The sequence below is a fragment of the Erythrolamprus reginae genome, chromosome 2 (assembly GCF_031021105.1).
Source record: "Erythrolamprus reginae isolate rEryReg1 chromosome 2, rEryReg1.hap1, whole genome shotgun sequence".
NCBI lineage: Eukaryota > Metazoa > Chordata > Lepidosauria > Squamata > Dipsadidae > Erythrolamprus > Erythrolamprus reginae.
Window position 1 is genome coordinate 273,684,103 of NC_091951.1, and position 22,415 is coordinate 273,706,517.

The 22,415-nt window shown below is 38.1% G+C and overlaps 2 protein-coding genes across 2 annotated transcripts in view; one reads left to right on the plus strand and one right to left on the minus strand.

The window, feature by feature from the left end:
• Positions 1 to 976: 976 nt before the first annotated feature.
• ABHD17B (abhydrolase domain containing 17B, depalmitoylase) lies at positions 977 to 19,714 on the minus strand. The gene is made up of 4 exons (XM_070742667.1): positions 18,886 to 19,714; positions 9,071 to 9,545; positions 6,260 to 6,439; positions 977 to 4,526 (listed from the first exon to the last, which is right to left on the minus strand). The coding sequence occupies exons 2-4, from the start codon at positions 9,535 to 9,537 to the stop codon at positions 4,307 to 4,309; spliced, it is 867 nt and encodes a 288-aa protein (XP_070598768.1). The 5' UTR covers positions 9,538 to 9,545; positions 18,886 to 19,714; the 3' UTR covers positions 977 to 4,306.
• C2H9orf85 (chromosome 2 C9orf85 homolog) overlaps positions 19,376 to 22,415 on the plus strand; it is a 29,993-nt gene continuing 26,953 nt past the window's right edge. The window contains 1 exon segment of the mRNA XM_070742669.1: positions 19,376 to 19,568. Within this exon segment, the coding sequence (XP_070598770.1) occupies positions 19,467 to 19,568 (102 nt within the window). The 5' untranslated portion in view covers positions 19,376 to 19,466.

Sequence of the window (22,415 nt, forward strand, 5' to 3'; positions counted from 1 at the left end):
TCTTAAAGCAAGTTTGGTAGCATGAAGTAGATTAATAATGAAGCTAGGGAAGAATTGGAGCTATGATTCCTCTACCAAATTTGTAATACAATAATCCCTCGCTACTTCACGGTTCCATCTTTCACGGATTCGCTATTTCACGGGTTTTCAAAGGGGGCTTAAATCCATTAAAAATTCATAAAATTCTTCTACAGTATTACTGTACTCTATTAAAGAAACTGGGAGGACATCACATGTAGTTCCAGCTGAGAAACATTATAGAATGACTGTTTAATGCAAAGGGTGGGTTTTAAAAGTCCAAATACTCGTTAAACACATAAAAAATATCTTTCCTCATTTTTCAGGGGTGGTCTTGGATCACATCCCCCGTGAAAAATGAGGGATCACTGTAATGGAAAAACTATTTAACAATTACTACCAGATAGGCATAAAGATAAATTTGCTTAAAAGGAAATAAATGATGAATACAGAAGATTCATCTTCTCCAATGCCAAACTTTTGATGTAGCCTATAAAATATCACCAAACTGATTTTTAATGGCCTAGAATGGGGACATTAAATATATGAGGAAAATATAATAAATTTAAATTAACCTTTTCCCCATTCCATAGCGTCAGTCCTGAGGTTCTGCACACTGGCAGCAGTCTGTACATATGTTACTATACCAGTATAGTAGTTCCTGGAATTGGATTCAATTTTATACTTCACAAAGAAAGACTGCTCCCACTGATGAAAATCAGCCAACTTCAGCATACATTTGAGAAATTTAATTATTCCCAATTCAACTATTTCATTTAAATTGCCCTTCCGCCACAAAAACACTAGTTCCATAAGCAATATTTCATAAATTTAGGGCATATTATGTTCCAGGTATCTTCTGAAAGACAACCAAAATTTCATGATGGTGAGAATTATAAAACAATACTGAAGAAAGCAGGATTCCATTACTATTTATTTAAAAAAATGAAACACTATAATCAAAAGCTAGGTTTTATTTGAGCTGTCTGAATGTACAATGATTAGGAGGATTTTTAAAACAAATAATTCCAGAATAAATCTTAGGGACAGGCTTGACACTGAATTAATCCAATGTTAAAACAAAAAGACAAACACAAGCAAACATAGTAAAGATTAACATTCAAGATTTAACTTAATCTAAATAATTTCCACTTACAAGACTTCTTTAAATTGTTTATTTTATTTTCTGGAATTATGTATATATCTGTCATTACCTTGTATCCACATTTCCAAATGTGGAGGCTCAACTACCCAAGAGTAATAGGGTAAATTTGAGGTAGTGTGCAGTATTAAACCAGACAATCACATCCATTTACTTGCAACCGATAGCATCCAATTGGGCAGCATATCAGTGATCATTATAATTACCCAGCTTGACAGAAAGCAAAAGCGAATATACTTATTAGTGTAAAGAGTTTTTTTTAAAAAACCCAATCCCATAATAAAGATGACAAGACTTTTTTCATTAATGGCTTTTATCTCTGGGTTTTGAAATTACTATGACTGAGTCAGTAATAATGATGAACCAGAAACAAATTTGATCTGGAACTGTCAGTATTGCCCTAAACGCCTGCCAAATTATTAAAGTTTTTGGGTGGTGGAGGGAAGCACTCTTTTCTTCTAAAAATTATTGTACAAAATATGTTTTAGGAGTACAATTTTACTAGTAAGTAAAATTGAAATAGTGTTATTTCTTAACAGTATGCTTGTGTCCTATTAGATGGAATTACATTTATCCCACCCCATAAGAGCCAGTAGACATCAAAAATACTTAATTCAGATTACTTAAAAGTCATCACTGATTTGTTTTGGTAAGGTAAAACATATGCTTATTTAATATGGATGGAATGGACATAAGTATTTTTAAATCTTTTACATTAAGTTGTTACATCCAGAGGCTGTACTTATCTCTTTACTACTAGTAAATATATGCACAACTTTGTCCATAATGCCTCCTATATGTATGCACATGATTGAGAGACAAAGCAGCTGTAGTTGTAAATTACAGTTGATAATAGCCACTGGGGAAAACTCATTGCCTAACAACCAAATCACACAGAGTGACAAATTCTACATTCTTTGTAAGTACAATCTAAAATGTAGGGCAATTTAATGATAATATAAATGAGCTAGCTACTGATGCATACAGTTACAAAGACCCTATTGTGAAATAGCAAATTGCTTGCACCAGCACAGTAATTTGTATCTTCATCAATCCCAATCTATATCTTTGGCTGGTAGATGGTCACTTTTATCACTATTTATTCCATTTTACTAAGAAAGGATATATGAAACAATATTGATATCAAACTGAACTTTACTGAAACAACTTTTAATTTGAATTATTAAGGATCTGAGAGAAAAAATGTAGTAGATTTAATCTGAAAGTCAAAAAGTTAACACTACCAAAATGTAATCAATTTTCTCAAGATTTCATTCAAATCAAAACTATTTTTAGGATCAATGTTCAAGCTCTAAGCATTTGAGATTTTATTGATTTTGGAATACATCTACTGAAGTCATTAGGTTTATGGGACTAATAACTAAATATGGAACTAATAACTAAAATTGAATCCAATTGCTAGTGCATCACTCTAAGTGGAAAATGTATGTATTTTTAAATATATTAATAAAATACATCCTTCATACTGGTAAAACAGCATCTCAAGCAAAGAACTGGTTGTTAATTTTCTTGGATTCAATCTCTGCGTGATCAAATTGCCATTGGATACAAATAATTCATAGTTGCCTTAGATATTAAACATATAAAACCTAATTAAAGTATTTTAAATGGTATGGACTGAATCATTACTTTTCCTAGATCTAACACTGTAACTGACAAACATTTGCTAGCTATTGTGACAACTCACAGTTTGCCTTATATATTTAATATAAAGTCCTTCACTTATGAAATCAAAAAAGCAATTTAATTGGAAGCTACAATGGCTTGCTCAAAATGGGAGCATACATTTGTCAAATGTTTTCTATCCCCTAAAAAGGTGGACACTATAAGTAGTGAAACCTCTGACAACAAGAAAAAGAAATCAATGTAAATTTTAGGACTCACTAGAGTTTAGCAAGATGTTTTAGTCGCATCAGTATTTGTGCTGTCTTACTATATTCCTAGAGAAAGAACTAATCAGGAACAATGTATGTTTTGCACAAACTTCAGAATTGTAGAATTTTTCTTAAGAGTTAAACACATCAGAATCTAAGCATTTACAATACATCCTACAATAGTCTCAGACAATCACAAGAATAAGCAGAACAGGTTAACTAACTACATAAGGCTTTAAAATTAGAAGCACAGTGTATTTGAATATTATTTTGCTTACAAGTCAGGCTATATTTTAATTTTATTCAAGCAAAAATGTATTCTAGGGAAAGGCAGCTTATTTTATGATGAGTTGTCAACATTTGTTTTACTATATAGGAATACATTAGTAAAATTTCATAATAATTGAAACAATTCTATATTGTAAAACATTCAAATCAAAGTGTCAATTAAGTCTGTAAGTTTGTCTATATTAAAAAAGCAAATCAATATTAGGTTTTTTGGAAGATTTTTACATGATTTTAAAATAGCTGTATATAATGTTCCTTAGATTATTTGTTGATATTACAGAGATATTGGTTCCGTATTTTGTTGAGTTTCTATTGGCCTTGTTAATAGAGCAGTGCTTTGAAAACAGCATTTTTGGCCATTAATTAGTTAGGGAAAGAAGAAAACACTGAGAAGACGACAAGGTAATAAAATACTGATTTTGATTTGCTTCCTACAATAAGGCCTGAAAATTCAAGTGGTTGTCTTCATTCTTTTTTATTCCTTCAAATGCAATGGCTATTTGTATTATATAACTGCTTCAATTATACCTGTGCAATAGAACATGTCACAGTACATTTTGAGATGTTTTAAAAATATTGTATATAAACTTGTTTGGGATATGCTAAAGCATTTGGCAACACGTTTACAGCATCAAAGTTTACATAATTACAATATTACTTCCTTCCAAGATTTTTGTACATCTTAAAAAGATTTGCAAATTGACTTATGCATATAAGAAAACTTGCACAAAATATATAAACTACACAGGTTTTGTTCCATCATCTACAATTCCAGTTAATACTGGCATTAAAACCTTCATTAATTATGTTTACAAATCATTTTACCTGTACATTTATGAAGGCAACTGACCTGATTTGAAAACAAAACCATCAGGTTTTATGTTGTGGCTATTAAGATCTGGAGTTCATCAATGAAATTCAACAAGTAACTAAACATAGTGGATTACAAATTCATCAGTTCCTGTGATACAAACTGTTTTAATCTTTCAAGATACTGTACGTAAAGTTCCACATCATTATGTCCTGCCCCTTCAAGCCACAATGGTTCCACAGGTCTTTGGCAACGCTCAAATAATGCTAAGCCATGTGAAAAGTCAATCACTTCATCTTCAGTCCCATGGATTATTAACACTGGAGAAGTTATTTTAGATATCTTGTCAATACTACAGAAACACAGGAGAAGAAAAATAACACACATAGCAGAAAATTCCACAGATGTCTTACATGCACATATGATTAAAATGAATATTTACTATGCTTTCTTGACAGTGTGCCATTAGAGAGTTTATTTGATGGAGATTTTCAAAACCAGGTCACACAAATTCATGCAGATATTAAACTTTTTTTTTGGGGGGGGGGACTGGATTAGCATCCTGCTGTGTACAGAATGCAGCAGAATTTTACTGTTAACTGAAAAACAGTATAAAGTGAGAGTTTCCCCTAACTTCCCCTTAGGGTTCCAACCCCACTTCCATGTTTCAAAGAGTAAAACATTTTGCAGCAATACATTATTGAGGCTGAAAGACCTGAGGAGGATGAAAGCACTGAAAAAAGTTGCTGGCCTCCCTTTCATGTAACTCACTTCTGCAAAAGGTAAAAACTTAAATATAGGTAGTCCTCAACATACAACCATAACTGGAATCAGAATTTCCATTGCTAAGCAAGAGAGTTGTTAAGTGTGTCACACCCAATTTGACCACTCTTTTTGTCATAGTTGTTAAGCAAATGATTGTTAAGTGAATAATGTGGGCATTAAGTGAATACAGCTTCCCCCACTGGCTAATTGTCAAAAGCCAGCTGCAAAGGTCCCAAATGGTGATCCCATGTCCCATGTGATCTGCAACCATAGTAAATACCTACTAGTTTGCACCTGATCCCTGACCATAGTGTCAACTTGCAAAACAACTTCAGCTGAAACCATTCTTTCTCATGCTTACTCCTGCTTCCTTTCTTGCCTGCCATTCATGGGGGGAAAGGATGGGAAGCTTAGGAATGTGGGGCCTCAGCTGCTAGTCAAAACATCTACTGTACCAGCTTGTGTGAACCAGGGCCATGTCAATGGATACCTGTTGGAGTGGGAACCAGTGGCTCAACTGATTGGCCCATGTGATCTAAAAGACACAAGGGTGTGGGTGGGGAATTTCTATTCTTTTAACTATCCCACAGCATGGTGGTAACCCATTAGAGCAGTGGTTAGAGCAGAGGGGGGTGGTAGGAGGTTGCTAAGAGGCAGGGGGGCAGCAGGGATGCATTAAGAGGCCATGTGGAAGGCAGGAAAGCGTGTTGGGGCAGCAGGGAAGGGAGGTAGAAGTTTATTCCTTTGCCCACAGCCCTGCCATGCTTGGCGGCCTTCCATGCAACCTTCCAGGTAGCCCACCCACCCCCGCCTGCTTGCCTTTAGTGGGTGGGTGGACAGCCCTTGGTGGAAATACAGATGCTAAGAGCGGCGGGAGAAAGGAAAATGGATGTCCCAATTCTGCTGCACATACGTGCCCCTCATTTCTGCAAAAGCAGAGCCACCTCTTGCAGGGCAATCCAAAGAGGGAAGGGGGGATGCTGCAGAAAAGGCCGCCTTCTACCGGGCCGGTGCTTGGGGCTCTGAAGCAGCCCACTGGCTTCTCACCCAGATATCGCCCGGCTCTCTTTGCAGATCAGCCTGGCCAACTGCTGGCACCACTCTAAGAACTCGTTTAATATGCTTTAACTGTCTGATATATATAGCAGCATCAAAGAAAAAAAGACTACTTACCCAAAGCAAGTTTCTCATTTAATAATTTTTCTTTTGACATTCAAGCAAAGATGGGTAAGAGAACTAATTTCTAACTGCATTTAAAAAACTATGGATGAGAACTAATTTCTAACTGCATTTTTTTTTTAAAAAAGCATAGTAACTTACTTTGGGAATGCATCAAAGCAGTATGTCTTCTTTATATCTGGAAAAGCTACTCGCATTCCTGAAGTCAGAGGAGAATGAAGAATTACAGCAGCACTTTCGTAACGAGCAGCAAGATCCACAGATGGCACAGTCCCTATGCTCTGGCCATAAATAATCACATTTTCAGGGCGAATTCCATATCTGAAAAAGTAGTTTTATATGTAGTGATGAAATATGCTATCAAGATAAATATACAAGTGCACATAAAATAGTAAAATTATGTATTTTACAGAATGTAAAAAAATGAATCATTTTATCACTTTTATAAAGGGTAAAAAGTTTTATAAGTACAAAAAATTATATTCAGGCAAGTATTTTTAAATGAAATGTACCAAAATATTATACTTTTAAGACTAAAAATAGTTATTGGTATGTTTTTTAAGTAATGTCTGAAGACAAGTACATAAAAATGGCATCCAATGTTTGACAGATATTTGTCATCTCAGATGGCTGTTCAATTGCTTTCTGAAACACATAGCACATAAAGTTTATTAATCCAATTACATTTTTCTAAACTGGTTTTACATACACAGAGAGAATCACACCTCATTCTTTCTGGTAAGAGGAATGCATGATGCTTCTTTTTTGCTGAATGACAACTTCCGTTTTATGCCAACTAGAATGCTAGTCAGGAAGCCAAACAAGCAATGAGGCAAGCAAGTACAGTACTTCAATATTTAGAGCAGTGTTTTCCAAAATTGGCACCTTCTAGGTGTGTGGAGCAACTATCAAAAATCTCATCATCTGTCATCTGTCCGAGTAACTCTGTGATGTGAAATTTACACTTGAAATTTCAGTTCAATTCAGGCACACTGATTTAGAGCATCAGCAACCCCCACCCCTTTCTTAGAACATGTACAAAAAGTATACTAGTAGCTGCACAATTTCTAATTAACAAATATCAGGAAGTATTGTGATCAAGGAACTACTCAAAAGTATAAAATAGCCTAGAGATCATACAATTCTCAACATCAATGTCGGCTGTTTGGTGTTACTAACATCTATTGCTTTAAAAACTAATAAGCATACAAGGTATGGTCAAACTTTTAAATTATTTAAATTATTATTTATCCCCATTCCAGCATAAAATCACAACAAACACTGGCCTACTAATTTATAAGTATTTAGCAAGGATCTGGTTTATCTTGTTTCAAACTGGAGGTCCCAATAATTACTTAAGACTCAAGATTTACATAGAATCCTGTACACACTCAATAAAATCAAAGGGATTATTTAATTAACATATTCAGGTTTTTAAGGACAAATAAACAAATCCCTCTTTCTATATGCATTTCCAAGTAATTAAAACATGAAAACATAAAGAGTGACTGCCTTACAATGCAAAAATAGTTTTGAAAAATTTAGGAATGATGAAGAGAGAAATGTGTTGGAGACATCAGTTAGCCTCAAGTAGATAACATATTTTTCTAAAGGCTAAAAAATTAGTTTGTAAAAAAAAACCCTCCATCATGCCTAGTAACAATAATAAAAGGTAACTCACTACTAACTGGAGCAAACTGCTCTTGATAAACAGAAGCAGGACAACAGCTTGTTCAAAAATATTCTTCCTCTCCACCCACAAGAATGAAAAATACAGTGCAACCATCCACTAAGATATTGCTGAAACTGCACGTGTGGTTTAACCAGAAATATTCAGGTAAATAGTACAAACACTGAGTGAAAAAGAGCAACAGCTGTTCTACTATAATCAGTGAGGAAAGGTTTCCACAGGTGCTGTTGGGAAGGATGTAGGAAAGAGTAAAAGAATTAATAAAAATTGGAATGTATCTTTACAAATAAAAATGAACAGAGCAAAAAGATAGTAAGCCTTAGCTCTCTGTGAGATAGCTAGATTTTTTAAAAAGTAAAAAAATTCTTTAAATATGCATATTAGATCACTGCATAAAACTTTCATTCTTAATGTTTTAGCCAAAAAGAGCCACAATAAGTAGGCTAGTACTAAGCCATTATTTTAAATTAATTGTTGCTTTAGTGATATAGTTCATATATAACGATAAGCCATATGACATGATTTACAAATCAAAATGGATTTCTGTAATACAGAGCTAAATATAAATAAACTACATGATGGCTTAGAATGATGGGAAGTTAAACAATGATGCTTTAATATAAGAAAGCATTCAATGTAGAATCCCTACCTCACTAAGTCAGCTTGATTCCAAATATTTATTTTCTGAAGATATGAATTAATCTGAAGTACTGATTCAATATAGCACCTCTCACTTGATTTTCATGGTCAATGGAAAATATATCAATAATATTAATATTTTACTAACCTACACTTTATACTTTACTGATCTGAATTCTGCTGTCACAATGTAAACAAAAACATTATTTTTCATGAATTAGTAACATGTCCCTTACTTTACTTAGTGAATTTTTTAAAAAGACAATATGAACAGATTTTTAATGTAAAATCTCTCAAAGGGCTGGGCAAACCAGGGAAGTAGAGTCCAATCTCCTCACATCTTATTTCTTGCAAGTCTCTAATGAAGCTTTCCTGAGGATTGAAAGAATCTGAATAATACCGGCAGGGAAAAAAATGTGAACAGAGTTACAGTCACTGTAACACATAGCCACTAACTCTACCTTACCCCTTAGTCCTCATACCACATTCTGCACACTTTTCCCAATGCTCAGATAAACTTTTTCAAGAGGGCTTCTGCCAGGCCTATTATGCACAGAGTCAAATTCACCATGAGAATAAACAAAAATTCTACTAACTTTGTAAAATAATATAATTCTATTTACCTTGTTCTAAGAGCTACCCAAGCAGCATCGATGTCAGCATACAAATTCTTCTCTGTTGGTTTTCCAGAACTTGCTCCATATCCAGAATAATCATATGAAAATATGTTGCAATTAATCCGTGAACCAAGTCCTATGTAAAAGCTGCTCATCTGACCTAAATCAACAGCATTCCCATGCGAGAAAAGCAAAGTATACTTGGCGTTAGGGGAACAACGCACAAACATACAGGCAATCCTGTTACCTTTGCTGGTTCTAGTCATGAAACATTCAATAGCATCTTTTTCTCTAGAAGAGTATTGCCAGTCTGCTCGATCAGAAAGATGTAGAGTCCAACGACTCCCACTTTCATCACACATGAGTGTATAGGTGGGGTCTGGGGGCAAAAATGCCAGTTTGGAAGCTATTTTTCCTGGACATGGTGGGCAACAGAATAGGCAGCAGAGTTCACTAAATGAAAGATTGTTCATCCTCCAATCTGAAATAAGAGGGAAAGGATGTTACCTTCTAGTAGGAATTCAACATCATTAAATACTAAATATACCATGAATTTTAGAAAGGTTAAGAAGGAGAGGATCAAATTCATTACACGTTTTCAGTAAAATATTTAACTTTTACATACAATACCAATATTATATTAGTAATTATTGCTAAAAGAGCCATCATAGGGCTTTCAAATCAAAATTTTGAATAAGAAGAAATTAGTGTTCTAAGGAAAAAAACATTTAATGGTAAACTCAATACCTTTTGTTTTTCTTAAGTGGAACATTAAATAATACCATTAGGAATGTTATTCAGCTTTCCTCTTAAAATAATAGCTCAGTTATAGAAAAACAGAACACTATTTAGAAACCACCTGTAAATTGCAACCAACTTAGGTATGACAAAGCATTGATTAATGCAATAGATGTGACATTCATAATCAACTGAAATCATGAGTGTATTTGTTTTCAAACTGCGAATATATTGCAAAGTTTACAAAAAGATTTACAAAATATAACAATGGTCAGACAGCAAATAATAGAACAACTCTGGGTAAAAGGCACTTTATGCACAGAATAGTCCACAAGCTGAAATACTGATTTGAAAAGGCCTTTTGACTTAGAAGAAATGGTTCTCATTTGCCTCAATGAGACAAATGATTTTATTTTTAATTTAACTCCTTTAAAGTTTTTATGCTGTTGATTCTTTAATAAGTTCAAACAGAAAAATGACCCATTTCAAAATAACACTTGACAAAAGGATTCTAATGAGGATTTAGGCATAATACATGTAACAGCCACTAGCAAAACAATTCTTCTAATGCCACTACAAATTAATACACCCATTTATAAAATGTGACATAAAAGGGAGATACCGTATACAGTATAGATATTCTTTAATGACCATTTATTCAGCTACTGGTTTAAGTTACAAAAACACTGAGCACAGAGACTTATAGCTAGTCCTCAAAGTTGCAGCAATTGCAGTGTCCCTATGGTGGGTGATGTCCTTGTAATTTGTGCATTTGGCTACCAATGCACAATTACAACAGTCACAGCACTCCATGATCACCATTTGCAACTTTCACTGTTGGCTTCTGACAAGCAAAAGCAATGGGAAGTTGGCGGAAAGTCACACTTCAGTCACACTGTGGTTAAAGGCTGCACAATTTTCTTAAGAACCACAACTGGAACTGCTGTCATAGGTTGTTGTGGCCACATGACTTTCAACTTTATAACCATGTTGTTTAGTGACCAAGTTCCTTATCCCAATTATGGTCATTAATAGCGAACTATATTGATTGATTGGAATTTATATGGCCACCCGCTCACTCTCAGTGATTGAGTGGATTACAAAAATTAAACCCAATATAAACACAATAAAAACAATATTCTACATACACACACCCTGGCAACAATTATCAATCAGATAAGTCATCTGATGGGGTCCATCCCATCTGGGTTCCCCAGGCGCATTGGCAAAACCAGGGCTTCAGGGCCTTGCAAAAGTTTCAAAATGGAGGCCAATCTAATCTCCCCAGGATGATGTCTCAGAGAGAAGGAGCCACCAGGAGGAAGGCCCTTCTTCTGGATTCCATCAGATGTACCTCCTTACGAGGGGCGACCCACAACATTCCCTTGCCTCCCCCTCTCTGTGAAAATATTGTCCTTCAGATAGCCTGGTCCAAAATCATGTAGGGCTTTAAAAATGTCAATTGGCACCTTGAATCCAAAAGCAAATGAACAGCCAATAAAGCTCCTGCAGGTAGTGACACCTACACACATCTGGGTCTGCACAAAACCATGCAAGCTGTCTCATTTTGAACCAACTGGACCTTCCAGATATTTTTCAAGGGCAGCCCCAGGTAGAATAAGCTGTAATAGTCAAGATGGGTGATGACTAAGACATAAGTGACTGCGAGCCTCAATGCATGTGTACAAACAAAAAGCCACAGTGGGCAGGAAAAAGAACCTTGGTTCTTCTCTAATATTGATTAACCCAATGATAACCTTGATTGAGCCACCAAGAGTTTTTAAGCCACTACCTCCACCTAAGGAAATGGTGTTTGACTAAGTAATGCAAACATTGCTGATATACCAGGTGAAAAAGAATATGCTAAAATCTAAACGCCAAATATTTTATATAATTCCAACAGCACAACATCTATTTGTTTACTTTTTACTACGGTAGTACATTATGCAAACATTTTAAACAAACTATATTATAACTTTAAATCACAGTATTAATCATAGTTACCATACTTTTAGTATCTAATTTTCCTGAATCCATGCAGTAATCATGAGACACCAACAAAAGGAGCAGTAATAGACAGGAACCATCAGTGTTGCTATGTCTAATCCAAATAGTTTTGTCTGTTTTATATCTGAATACTGACTACTTATTGTTTTTAAAATGTCTTCACACATAACTTTGGGGACCAGAGTGGATTCTTCTTCATTTGGTTTGGCATTTAATTGTCTTTAGTTTGATTCTGTTCCAACTATGGGATTCTAACTTTATTTTATTTTATTTTTTTATTTAGTCAAGCACCGGTAGTATACAAAGATATAACAATGTTTATATACATGATACTAGTAAGAGAGAAACATTAGGACAGGGGGCGGAAGGCATGCTGGCGCCCCTTACTGACCTCTTAGGAATTGGGAGAGGTCAACAGTGGATAGTGTAAGGCAGTGATGAAAAACCTATGGCACGGGTGCCACAGGTGGCACGCGGAGCCATATCTGCCAGCACACGAGCCGTTTCCCTAGCTCAGCTCCAAGGTGCATGTGTGTGCCAGCCAGCTGATTTTTAGCTCACACAGGGTGGGAGGGTGTTTTTGGCTTCCAGAGAGCCTGGGGGGGTGGGGAAGGGCATTTTTATCCTCCCCCGGCTCCAGGGAAGCCTTTGGAGCATGGGGAGGGTGAAACACGAACCTACTGGGCCCACCAGATGTTAGGAAACAGGCTGATTGTGGCCTCCAGAGGGCCTCCGGGAGGTGGGAGAAGCTGTTTTTGCTCTCTCCAGGCATTGAATTATGGGTGTGGGCACTTGAGCATGTGCAATAGCACACATACATGTTCTTTTGGCACCCGAGGAAAAAAAGGTTGACCATCACTGGTCTAAGGGTAGTTTGGGGGGTTAGGTAATGATACTACAGAGTCTTCTGTTGTATTTTTACTGTTCTTGTAGTAAAGTTTGTAAACCTTATTCAGAGTTGATACCTTAAAACAGTGTTTCCCAACCTTGGCAACTTGAAGATATCTGAACTTCAACTCCCAGAATTTCCCAGCCAGTGTTTGCTGGCTGTGGAATTCTGGGACTTGAAGTCCAAATATCTTCAAGTTGCCAAGGTTGGGAAACACTGCCTTAAAATACATCACTGCATCGAACACCCTATTTTAACCAGAACATATTGTACCAAGAATGCTATGATCTTCCTTAATAATAAAGCTTTTTATTAAGCATTAAAAATGCTGTACATTTATTCCTCCTCCTTGAAAAACAAGAACCTCAGGAATTAAACAAATCTGAACATACCCGAGTTTGAAAAAGTAAACTGGATGCAAATAAATCTATTTCTCAGAAGCCGAAGGACATTTCATTGCAGAACTAGCAATGGTACTACACAGTAGCAAATATTATTTTTTTTACTGAAAAATGATAAAAATTGTACTTTCTAAATGTATGTTATGTTCCATAAATATTTTGAACAATAAAGACCATGGAATTGCTGCTTGGAACAATTGTATTCTAGCAATTCTTGCTCTACTAGATTGCTAAATAACTTAGATATTAAATCTGTTTTTCTTTACTGAGCTACTTACAAATTTAACACATGTGCAATATACTGTACTGTATTAAATATGAGCTGGGGTAACACCTTTGCATAACAAGCAATCTGATAGCAGCACTAATGATGCTAATACTATTTCCTTTAGAAGTGTGACTAAGAAGATATATTAAAACAAGCTATACTGTAGCACATTTTCACTATGCAGTTAGTTCAGCAATGTGCATGCTTAAAAATAGAACCTAATATTTTCAATATAGAATTCAGAGACATTTCTGTACTACAAATAAGTGAAAAAAGACTATTTCATTAAATAATTTTTTTCTCGCAGCCCCATCCATTTATCAAAGAGAATTATATTTGAATGTTTGATACTGCAAAGTAAATGGAAGATCAATCTTGCAACCCAATGAATTATCAAAAATCACAATCTTTTTAGTTCAATAGGGTTAATTCCAATGTGTGCATTAGCTGATAGCAAATGGATCTTTCATGATTTTTAGGTGCCTTAAAAAAAGGATGATAATTCATTCTAGATTTTTCAGCCTTCAAAACCAGTAGATAATGTTTCTGATATTCCAGCCACAATAATGAAAGACTAGTTGTTGCTTTGAAATTACAAAACGTTTGCTTAAATTTTATTGCTCAGCTTCTAAACAGACCTATGTCATGAATCAGAGAGAATGAGAAATGAGTACAGTGTTTCCTCAATTTTCGCGGGTTCGAACTTCGCGAAAAGTCTATACAGTGATCCCCCGAGTTTCGCGATCTCGATCTTTGCGAAACGCTATATCGCGATTTTTCCACCCGATGACGTCACTCCCTTCCTTTCTCATCTTTCTTTCTCTCTTTCTCTATCTTGCTTCTTCCTCTCTCACTCCCTCTCTCATCTCTTTCTTTCCTTCTCTCTCTTTCTCTATCTCTCCCCCTCTTGCTCTCGAGCGGCAAGCGAGCAGCCAGGCGGGCGGGCGAACGGGCAAGCGGAGCGGCCGGGAGGGCGGGTGAACGGGCAAGCGAGCAGCCGGGCGAACGGGCAAGCGGAGCAGCCGGGCGGGCGGGTGAACGGGCAAGCGGAGCGGCCGGGCGGGTGAACGGGCAAGCGAGCAGCCGGGCGAACGGGCAAGCGAGCAGCCGGGCGGGCGGGTGAACGGGCAAGCGGCAAGCGATCTTGGGGTTTCCCCTTTGCCTGGGCAGCGGGAAGACCCAGGGAAGGTTCCTTCGGCCGCCCAACAGCTGATCTGCTCCGCAGCGCGGCAGCAGCGAGGAGCCGAAGATGGGGTTTCCCCGTTGCGGGCGGCCGAAGGAACCTTCCCTGGGTCTTCCCCGCCGCCCACACGCAAACTCCACCATCTGTGCATGTGCGGCCATGGAAAAAGGGGTGCGCATGCGCAGATGGTGTTTTTACTTCCGCACCACTACATCCCGAAAAATCGATTATTGCGAGGGGTCTTAGAATGGAACCCTCGCGATAATCGGGGGATCACTGTACCATGGTTTTTCAAAAATATTAATTAAAAAATACTTTGCGGTTTTTTCCCCATACCACGGTTTTTCCTGCCCGATGATGTCATATATCATCACCAAACTTTCGTCCACCTTTAATAAATATTTTTTTTAATAAACTTTAATAAAGAAACATGGTGAGTAATAATCTAAATGGTTGCTAAGGGAATGGGAAATTGCAATTTAGGGGTTTAAAGTGTTAATGGATGGCTTGCGATACTGTACATAGCCAAAAATAGTGTATTTACTTCCGCATCTCTACTTTGCGGAAATTCAACTTTCGCGGGTGGTCTCGGAACGCATCCCCCGCGAAAATCGAGGGAACACTGTATACAGAAAAGCCTTGACCTTACTGTGACATATTGCACCCTGATAACACTAACCTTTTCCCTTAGTTGTGTGATATGGTTTCAGGTTATGAGTGAAACAATCAAGTCATCACAAAGGCTATCAATATAAAAGTAGTGCAAAACAAAAAGTACAAGTCAGTCCTCAATCTATGACCACAATTGAGCCCAAAATTTCTATTGCCAAGGAAGGCATTTAAATGTTTTGCTCCATTTTATGATCTTTTTGCCACAGTTATGTGACTCACTGCTGTTGTTAAGTGATCATTATGGTAATTAGTGAATCTGGCTTGTTGGAAGCTAGCTGAACAAATGGTGACCACATTACTCCAGGACAATGCAACTGTCATAAATACATGCCAGTTGCCAACCACCCAAATTTTGAGCAGGGAGATGTTGCAATGATCATAAGCGTGAAAACCAGTCATAAATCACTTTTTCAATACTGTTGTAATCTTGAATGAGGACAAAATGTATCCCTAATTTTATCCCTAATATTTTACCAGTCTTTTAACAAAACACAGGAAAAACCTTTATTTTATTTGCAAAGAATGAGGTACTGTATAGCCACATAATTCCATTTTAACAATATTCCAAAACAGAAGCAGTATATATTTTTATCTTCAAGTGCAGCAGCTCCACTATTCTTCACTGCAATGTCCATTGCAATAATGAAGGATGCTGAGTTGCACTTTTGTGGCTTATTTGCCAGTTTCCCTATATCTGACACTTTTTCATATTCCCACTCGAAAATAAGTCTGTAGTACAGAAATGTAGAATAAGCTAACAATCAACTTGTTAGCTTATTCTACAATAACTAACTAGTCAGAGCATTTTATAAATGGGTATTTCCTCCCTATTTTCCCAATATAGGAAGAAATAGGGTGCCTTTTTCCATGTATTAATTTTGAAAATCAAGGAATAACTAATGCCAGTAAGAGTGTAACTGGCACTTCTCTCCTGGCAGTATCATTCAAATTCAGAAATATGCTATTCTATTTACCTTGTGAAACATATTTTTAATTAAACTATATAATGAGCATGTCACTTTTAATGAAAGCTTCTACACACTGAACATTTATTACACTTCTATGTCTGCCAAACTGGAAAGACTCAAAGTAGCTTACATTAAAAACTCAACGAAAACAACCAGAATGCAAAAAGTACTTTAAAAATTAAATGATACCATTGGGTAATACATTTTTAAAGTTTCAATCACCATAAAAACATGATCACAAACACTTCAGCCTATGGCCTGCTCAGTCACTTTTTTGTGCCTTTTAATGTAGAGCCAGCTTTGTGCCAAATATTTAAGAGGAGCAACAACAAAGAAGGTACACAACTGGATCCCACAAGATGTCATTGTTTTACTGAAGGACCTGACCCCTACGTACTTGGTAAGAACCTATAGGATGGGAAAGGGCATTTAGAGAAAAGCAATTTCATAGATAGTCAAACCCAGATAACACTGTGTAGTCATGGGTAGGTAATTAATTTTTCCAAGGGGCCACATAAAAAATTGGTACTGTTGTGGAGGGCTGAACCAAATAAGACTGTGAAGGTGTATAGGCACACATGCACACACATAAATAAATTGGGAGGGGGAGCAGTTGCCTTCAAAATAAAAGCAATGCAGTTGTATTGTGAATATGGCATACACTTATTTACATTTGATTTCTAATTTTCAATTAACCTCACATAAGCTAGATAGGGACAGCCAAAAGATTGGCCTCAAGGCCATAAAGTGCCCAGATCTGTTATAAATAATACTTTGAATTATATATGCTTATCTGCCAGTTAAGAATGAAGAGTTAAGAGAACTCTCATGAAACTAGGTTTAGTCACAGGACCAATTTTTTTCTTTTTGAAAACCTTATTTGTGGAAAAGAATTTTTTTTTGTATAGTATGTTGTAGGAGAGGAAGACAAATATCTTGATATTGTATTTTTCATTTTTTCTCACAAATATCTTCCCGTAAATAATGTACCAGAACCTGGGCATGTTGAGTCTTTCAATAATTTATAAATTTAACATAGCTAACTTGAATATTTTACACTATTTCCTCTTAGCCATTCTTTCTTAGAATGCAATGAACACATCATTAATATGGAATGTTAGGGTTATGGCATACAGATTGCCAAGAATATGCATTTAAAATAAACGAGGTAAAATATGAATTTGTTCCAAGTTTGGAATTGGCAATGTACATTTTTTATTTGAGCAAGGATAGTTTTAGACATGCTATGCAATATATTTAAAAGGATGCCTTTTTAGATGATTATATGTTATGGAACACATGGGATAAGCTATCAGAAGACATAAGAAACTAGACTACATTATTACTCTGACAAAATGTGAATCTACATAGACTTGATTTACTTGAAATAAATTTTTAACCAATAGACCCCTTCCCCCACAATTTTTTTTAAACAGTAGAATTTAAGAGTTTCAACTAAACCCAACTAAAAGAAACACATTGTTAAAAAGACCACCTGCCCATCCATAACAGAAACCCCACCTTGTAAAGTATGTTAGTCTCTTAAAATGCCAAGGATTAAGAAATCTTTAGGATCTCAATAAATAAAATCATAAAACCCACTTGTTTCTATTAGTTTTTAGCCAAGAATATAAACCTCCAAACAAAAGCCCCAAAAGACGTCTTCAGATCTTACGAAAATCCAAACCAGGGTCGCAGGAGTTGGGGCGAGGCTCGTGGGAAGAAAAGCTTTGTTCACAAACGCAGCCCAGCACTACTTGGCGCTTTTCTATCCCCTCGAACAGTATGCCTTTCATCCTCTCTCTCCCAAAGCTGCCTCGCATACAAAAGAAGGACGAGCACAGCGCAGGTCATTCTCTCCACCAAGACCCAGAGAGTTGTCGCCCCCCCCCCCAATCTCCAGAGCGCACACACCATTCAAAAAACCCCGACTTCTCGGGCCTGCTCGACACGGCCAGAGGAGCAACCCCCTCCCCTCCCTCCGCCCCGTTATATATAGGCTTGGGGTGCTGCTCACACCGGGAGGCGAGACGAAGCTCTCTTTCCAAGGCAGCCCGAAACTTCGCGGGCAGCCAAAGACGAAATCAATGGAGCCCAGTCCTGGCGCCGCTCTGGAAAGCCGGCGTATTGCAGAGGGGGGGCGGGAGATGAAGCACGGGGGGGGGTATTGCGCGCGCATACTGGGGAGGGCGCTACCTATTCCACGCGGGACACATTTTGGGGCTCCGGTTCCCAGAGCTCTCCCGGCGTCTTCGTCCCGGTCCTCGAGAAAGCCTGAGGGACCGCAGGCGGCCTTCATTTTACTTCAAACAAGCAACCCTTCCCCCTCATCCTACTTCACCTCATAGAAATAGCCCCCTCCTCTTTATCTCAGACAAGCAACCCTTCCCCCTCCTCTTACTTCACCTCATAGAAATAGCCCCCCTCCTCTTTACCTCAGACAAGCAACCCTTTCCCCTCCTCTTACTTCACCTCATAGAAATAACCCCCTCCTCTTTACTTCAGACAAGCAACCCTTCCCCCTCCTACTTCACCTCATAGAAATAACCCCCCTCTTTACCTCAGACAAGCAACGCTTCCCCCTCCTCTTACTTTACCTCAGACAAGCATCCCTTCCCCCTCTTACTTCGGCCATGACTGCTGGCGAGGCCACTATCTTCGGCCGGCTCCCCCCCTCCTTAAATGGTGCACTCACCTCCGTCCGCAGAGACCGCACGGCCGCGTCCAACTGCTTTAGCAGAGTGTGGGCGCGCTTCGGCTCCGTCCTTGAAGCGGCGCCGTTCGAAAGCCCGAGGGAGTCAGTTAAAGCCGAGTAACCGCCGAGGCTCCAAAGCCGGGCGACGGCCTAAAGCGCCGGCTCGAGTTCCTCCCTTCCTCTCCTCAGCGGCGCCCAACCTCGGGGTGGCGGTGTGGCGGGGGGGGAAACAACCACCGAAGCTAGAGCGCCGCAGAAGCTCCCGTGCGGGTTCCGTAGGAGGAAAAAAAAAATCCAACCCGCCTCCCGAGGAACTAAAAACCGGAGAGAGGGAGAAGCTGAGGATATAGAACCTTGCCAAGCGAGGCGAGGGGCGGGACTTAAAGCCTCTCTGACCGGTAGCTCTCGGGAACTGACCAATAAAATGGGCTGCGTGCCCTTGTCAGATTTCTGGCGGGAAGGCGGGATTATCTTCATTGAAAGCCAATCGCAGCCTGAGGTAACCTGAGGAGTTTCAACCAACCTCTTCGCCGGATGTGAGGAGCCGGTTTGCTTCCGGGCGAAGGATAGAAGCATGGAAGATGAGTTCGCAGAGAGGGAACCTATCCCGGACGCGAGCTCAACGGCATCAGAACGCTGAGACCTTCCGCAATGACAAGTACGACACCAGCGCCCAACGCAAGGTAGGAGGCCGAGTTTCAGGAGGTTCCCCACCACTACCACCACAAACCTTCCTTTCGGTCTCAGAGCGGCAGGTCTCTTCGCGCGTCGATCAAAATCTCTTGGATCCCGACTCTTTTTAAAAAAAAAATTTAGATGCGCAAACCCCAAAAAGGTGGACAGCTTGTGGCAACTTTATAGCAGTGTTTCCCCAACCTTGGCAACTTGAAGACATTTGGACTTCTGGGAGTTGAAGTCCAAATATCTTCAAGTTGCCAAGGTTGGGAAACACTGCTTTATAGCAATAACACTTAGACTTATGTATCGCTTCATAGTGCTTTTACAGCCCTCTGTAAGCGGTTTACAGAATCAGCATATATTGCCCCCAACAATCTGGGTTTTGGGGGCAATATAACATTTTACGCATCTCGAAGGATGGAAGGCTGCTGAGATTTGAACTGCTGAACTACAGCTAGCAGTTAGCTGAAGTAGCCTGCAGTGCTGCACTCTAACCCCTGCACCACCCGGGCTCTATGAGCTGTGGACTACAATTCTCAGAATTCCTGCGCTGGGCATGTTCACAGAGTGTAAAGTTGTCATAGTTGTTCACCCATCCAAACTAGTTTAAACAGTAAAGTGGGGGGGGGGGGAGTTTCCCCTCTAGGAGCGCGGTTTGCTGGTACAGTAAGATAATAATAATAATAATAATAATAACAACAACAACAACAGTAATTTATTAGATTTGTATGCTGCCCCTATCCGAAGACTCGGGGCGGCTCACAATAATATAAGCAGTGTACAAATCCAATTTTTAAAAAATCCAATTTAAAACCCTTATAAAATAATCACACAATCCAATCAAACCATACACCAACCTTGACAATTGTGTGTGTGTGTGTGTGTGTGTGTGTGTCAATTTCCCCATGCCTGTCTGCAAAGATGAGTTTTTAATGACTTACAAAAGGCGATGAGGGTAGGGGCAGTCCTAATCTCTGGGGGGAGTTGGTTCCAGAGGGCCGGGGCCGCCACAGAGAAGACTCTTCCCCTGGGTCCCGCCAGACGACATTGTTTAGTCGACGGTACCCGGAGAAGGCCAACTCTGTGGGACCTAATCGGCTGCTGGGATTCTCAGCGCAACGAGATTCCACAGATTATTTTATTACAGGCATTCATACAATAATTTCCTCCTAGCCAACGAAATGAGATATATGTTGTATGATTGAACTGGTATGATTGTTTTTAAATATTGGATTTTTAGATTGTAATTTTAAATTTAATTAGATTTGCCATTTATAGTATTGTTATATTATATGCTGTGAACTGCCCCGAGTCCTCGGAGAAGAGCAGCATACAAATCTAATAAATAAATAAAAAACTTGTGGTTATGATGCGATTCTTCTGCAGTATATTCTTTCCCATTGGGCAGGTAAAGAGATGTTGAATGGTCCTCGGCTCTACATATTGCTTCTACATGCTTTCTTTCTTAATGAAGAACAAAGGACCCGCAGGAATGCTCTCTCCAATTACCCCTCATCCCCGTCAGAGGCAATAAGAATACATAGATGTGGTCACATTTAAAACTACATTACCCAGAGCGCAATTTCACTACATTTCCCCTAATGCAATGTCTTAAAGAAACATGTCTAAATACAATCTAACTATTTCTGCCTCTGGTGACTGTACACCCGGGCTGCAAAAGAACTTGGAGTTTCAGCACTTTTTGAAAATGATTAGGAGGTTTTCATGCAGTTACTTAAGAGTGAGAAGATGTGTGTGCCTTGAGCAACTGCTAGTAATCTTTGATCACACCTGTTCATTTTCTGTTTTAGAGCACCCAGGTACCTTCATTAAGATGGTCTGGTTTAATGGGTAAGGCTGAGAAAGCAGCGTTTTTATACTCATTACTGTAAACACCACTTAGGGTAATATGCTAGAGTTAAAGAAAGATACTGCATTAAACTTAAGAAGTTGGGTGTGGTTGGTGGAATTGTGACCCATTTATAGTATGCAGAAAATGAGAGGAAGTTGTTTCACTTAAAAATTGAATTATGCCCTTACTTAAGCCACTAATTGGCCATCCTTTAGAAAGGAATCAAAACATACTAAATAAGTACACATCAACAAAATAACTACATTTGCAAAGTCATAATTGTAAAATCTGATTTTGTTTAACAAATCAGAGCAACTTACCACTGTGTTTCCTCGAAAATAAATCCTCTCCTGAAAATTCCAAGGAAAATAATTTCCTCTAATTAAGGTTAAGGAGACAGAGCTGGAATCAAGTAAGATGGCAAGAGGAGCCCTGTCTTGCTCCATCTGCCCCAAAATAATAAGACCTCCCCGAAAATAAGGCCAAGCGCTTATTCAAAATATATATATATAAGACATGGTCATATTTTCTGGGAAACATGGTATAATGATAAAGGGATAATAACTGTCAGATTGTCTGGATTAGTTAGATTTAATCAGTATTAAAATCAAAAGCACCCATAACATTTAAGCCCCTGGTTCATTTGAAAGGACATAGGTTCAGTGCCTATAATCAGGAACTGATCCAAATAAACTCATAATCACAGAATGGTACAAATACAATAAGTATCAAATTAAGATTGAATGGCCTGTAGAAGCCTGGAACAATAAGAAAGTTTATATTAAGAAGAATATCATTTTTTAAAAGGATCTCTTCAAATCCTAATGATGTTTTTAGAATGGTAGAAGAATGTTTTCAAAAAAGCCCCTGACCATGATCAGGAGGCTTATTTGCTAATCTTAAGTGCCTAAAATTTCAGGCATTAAAATGTTGCTTTTCTAAGTAATGAACAACATTTGTTAAAAAACACACAAATACGATTATAAAATCTGTCCAAATA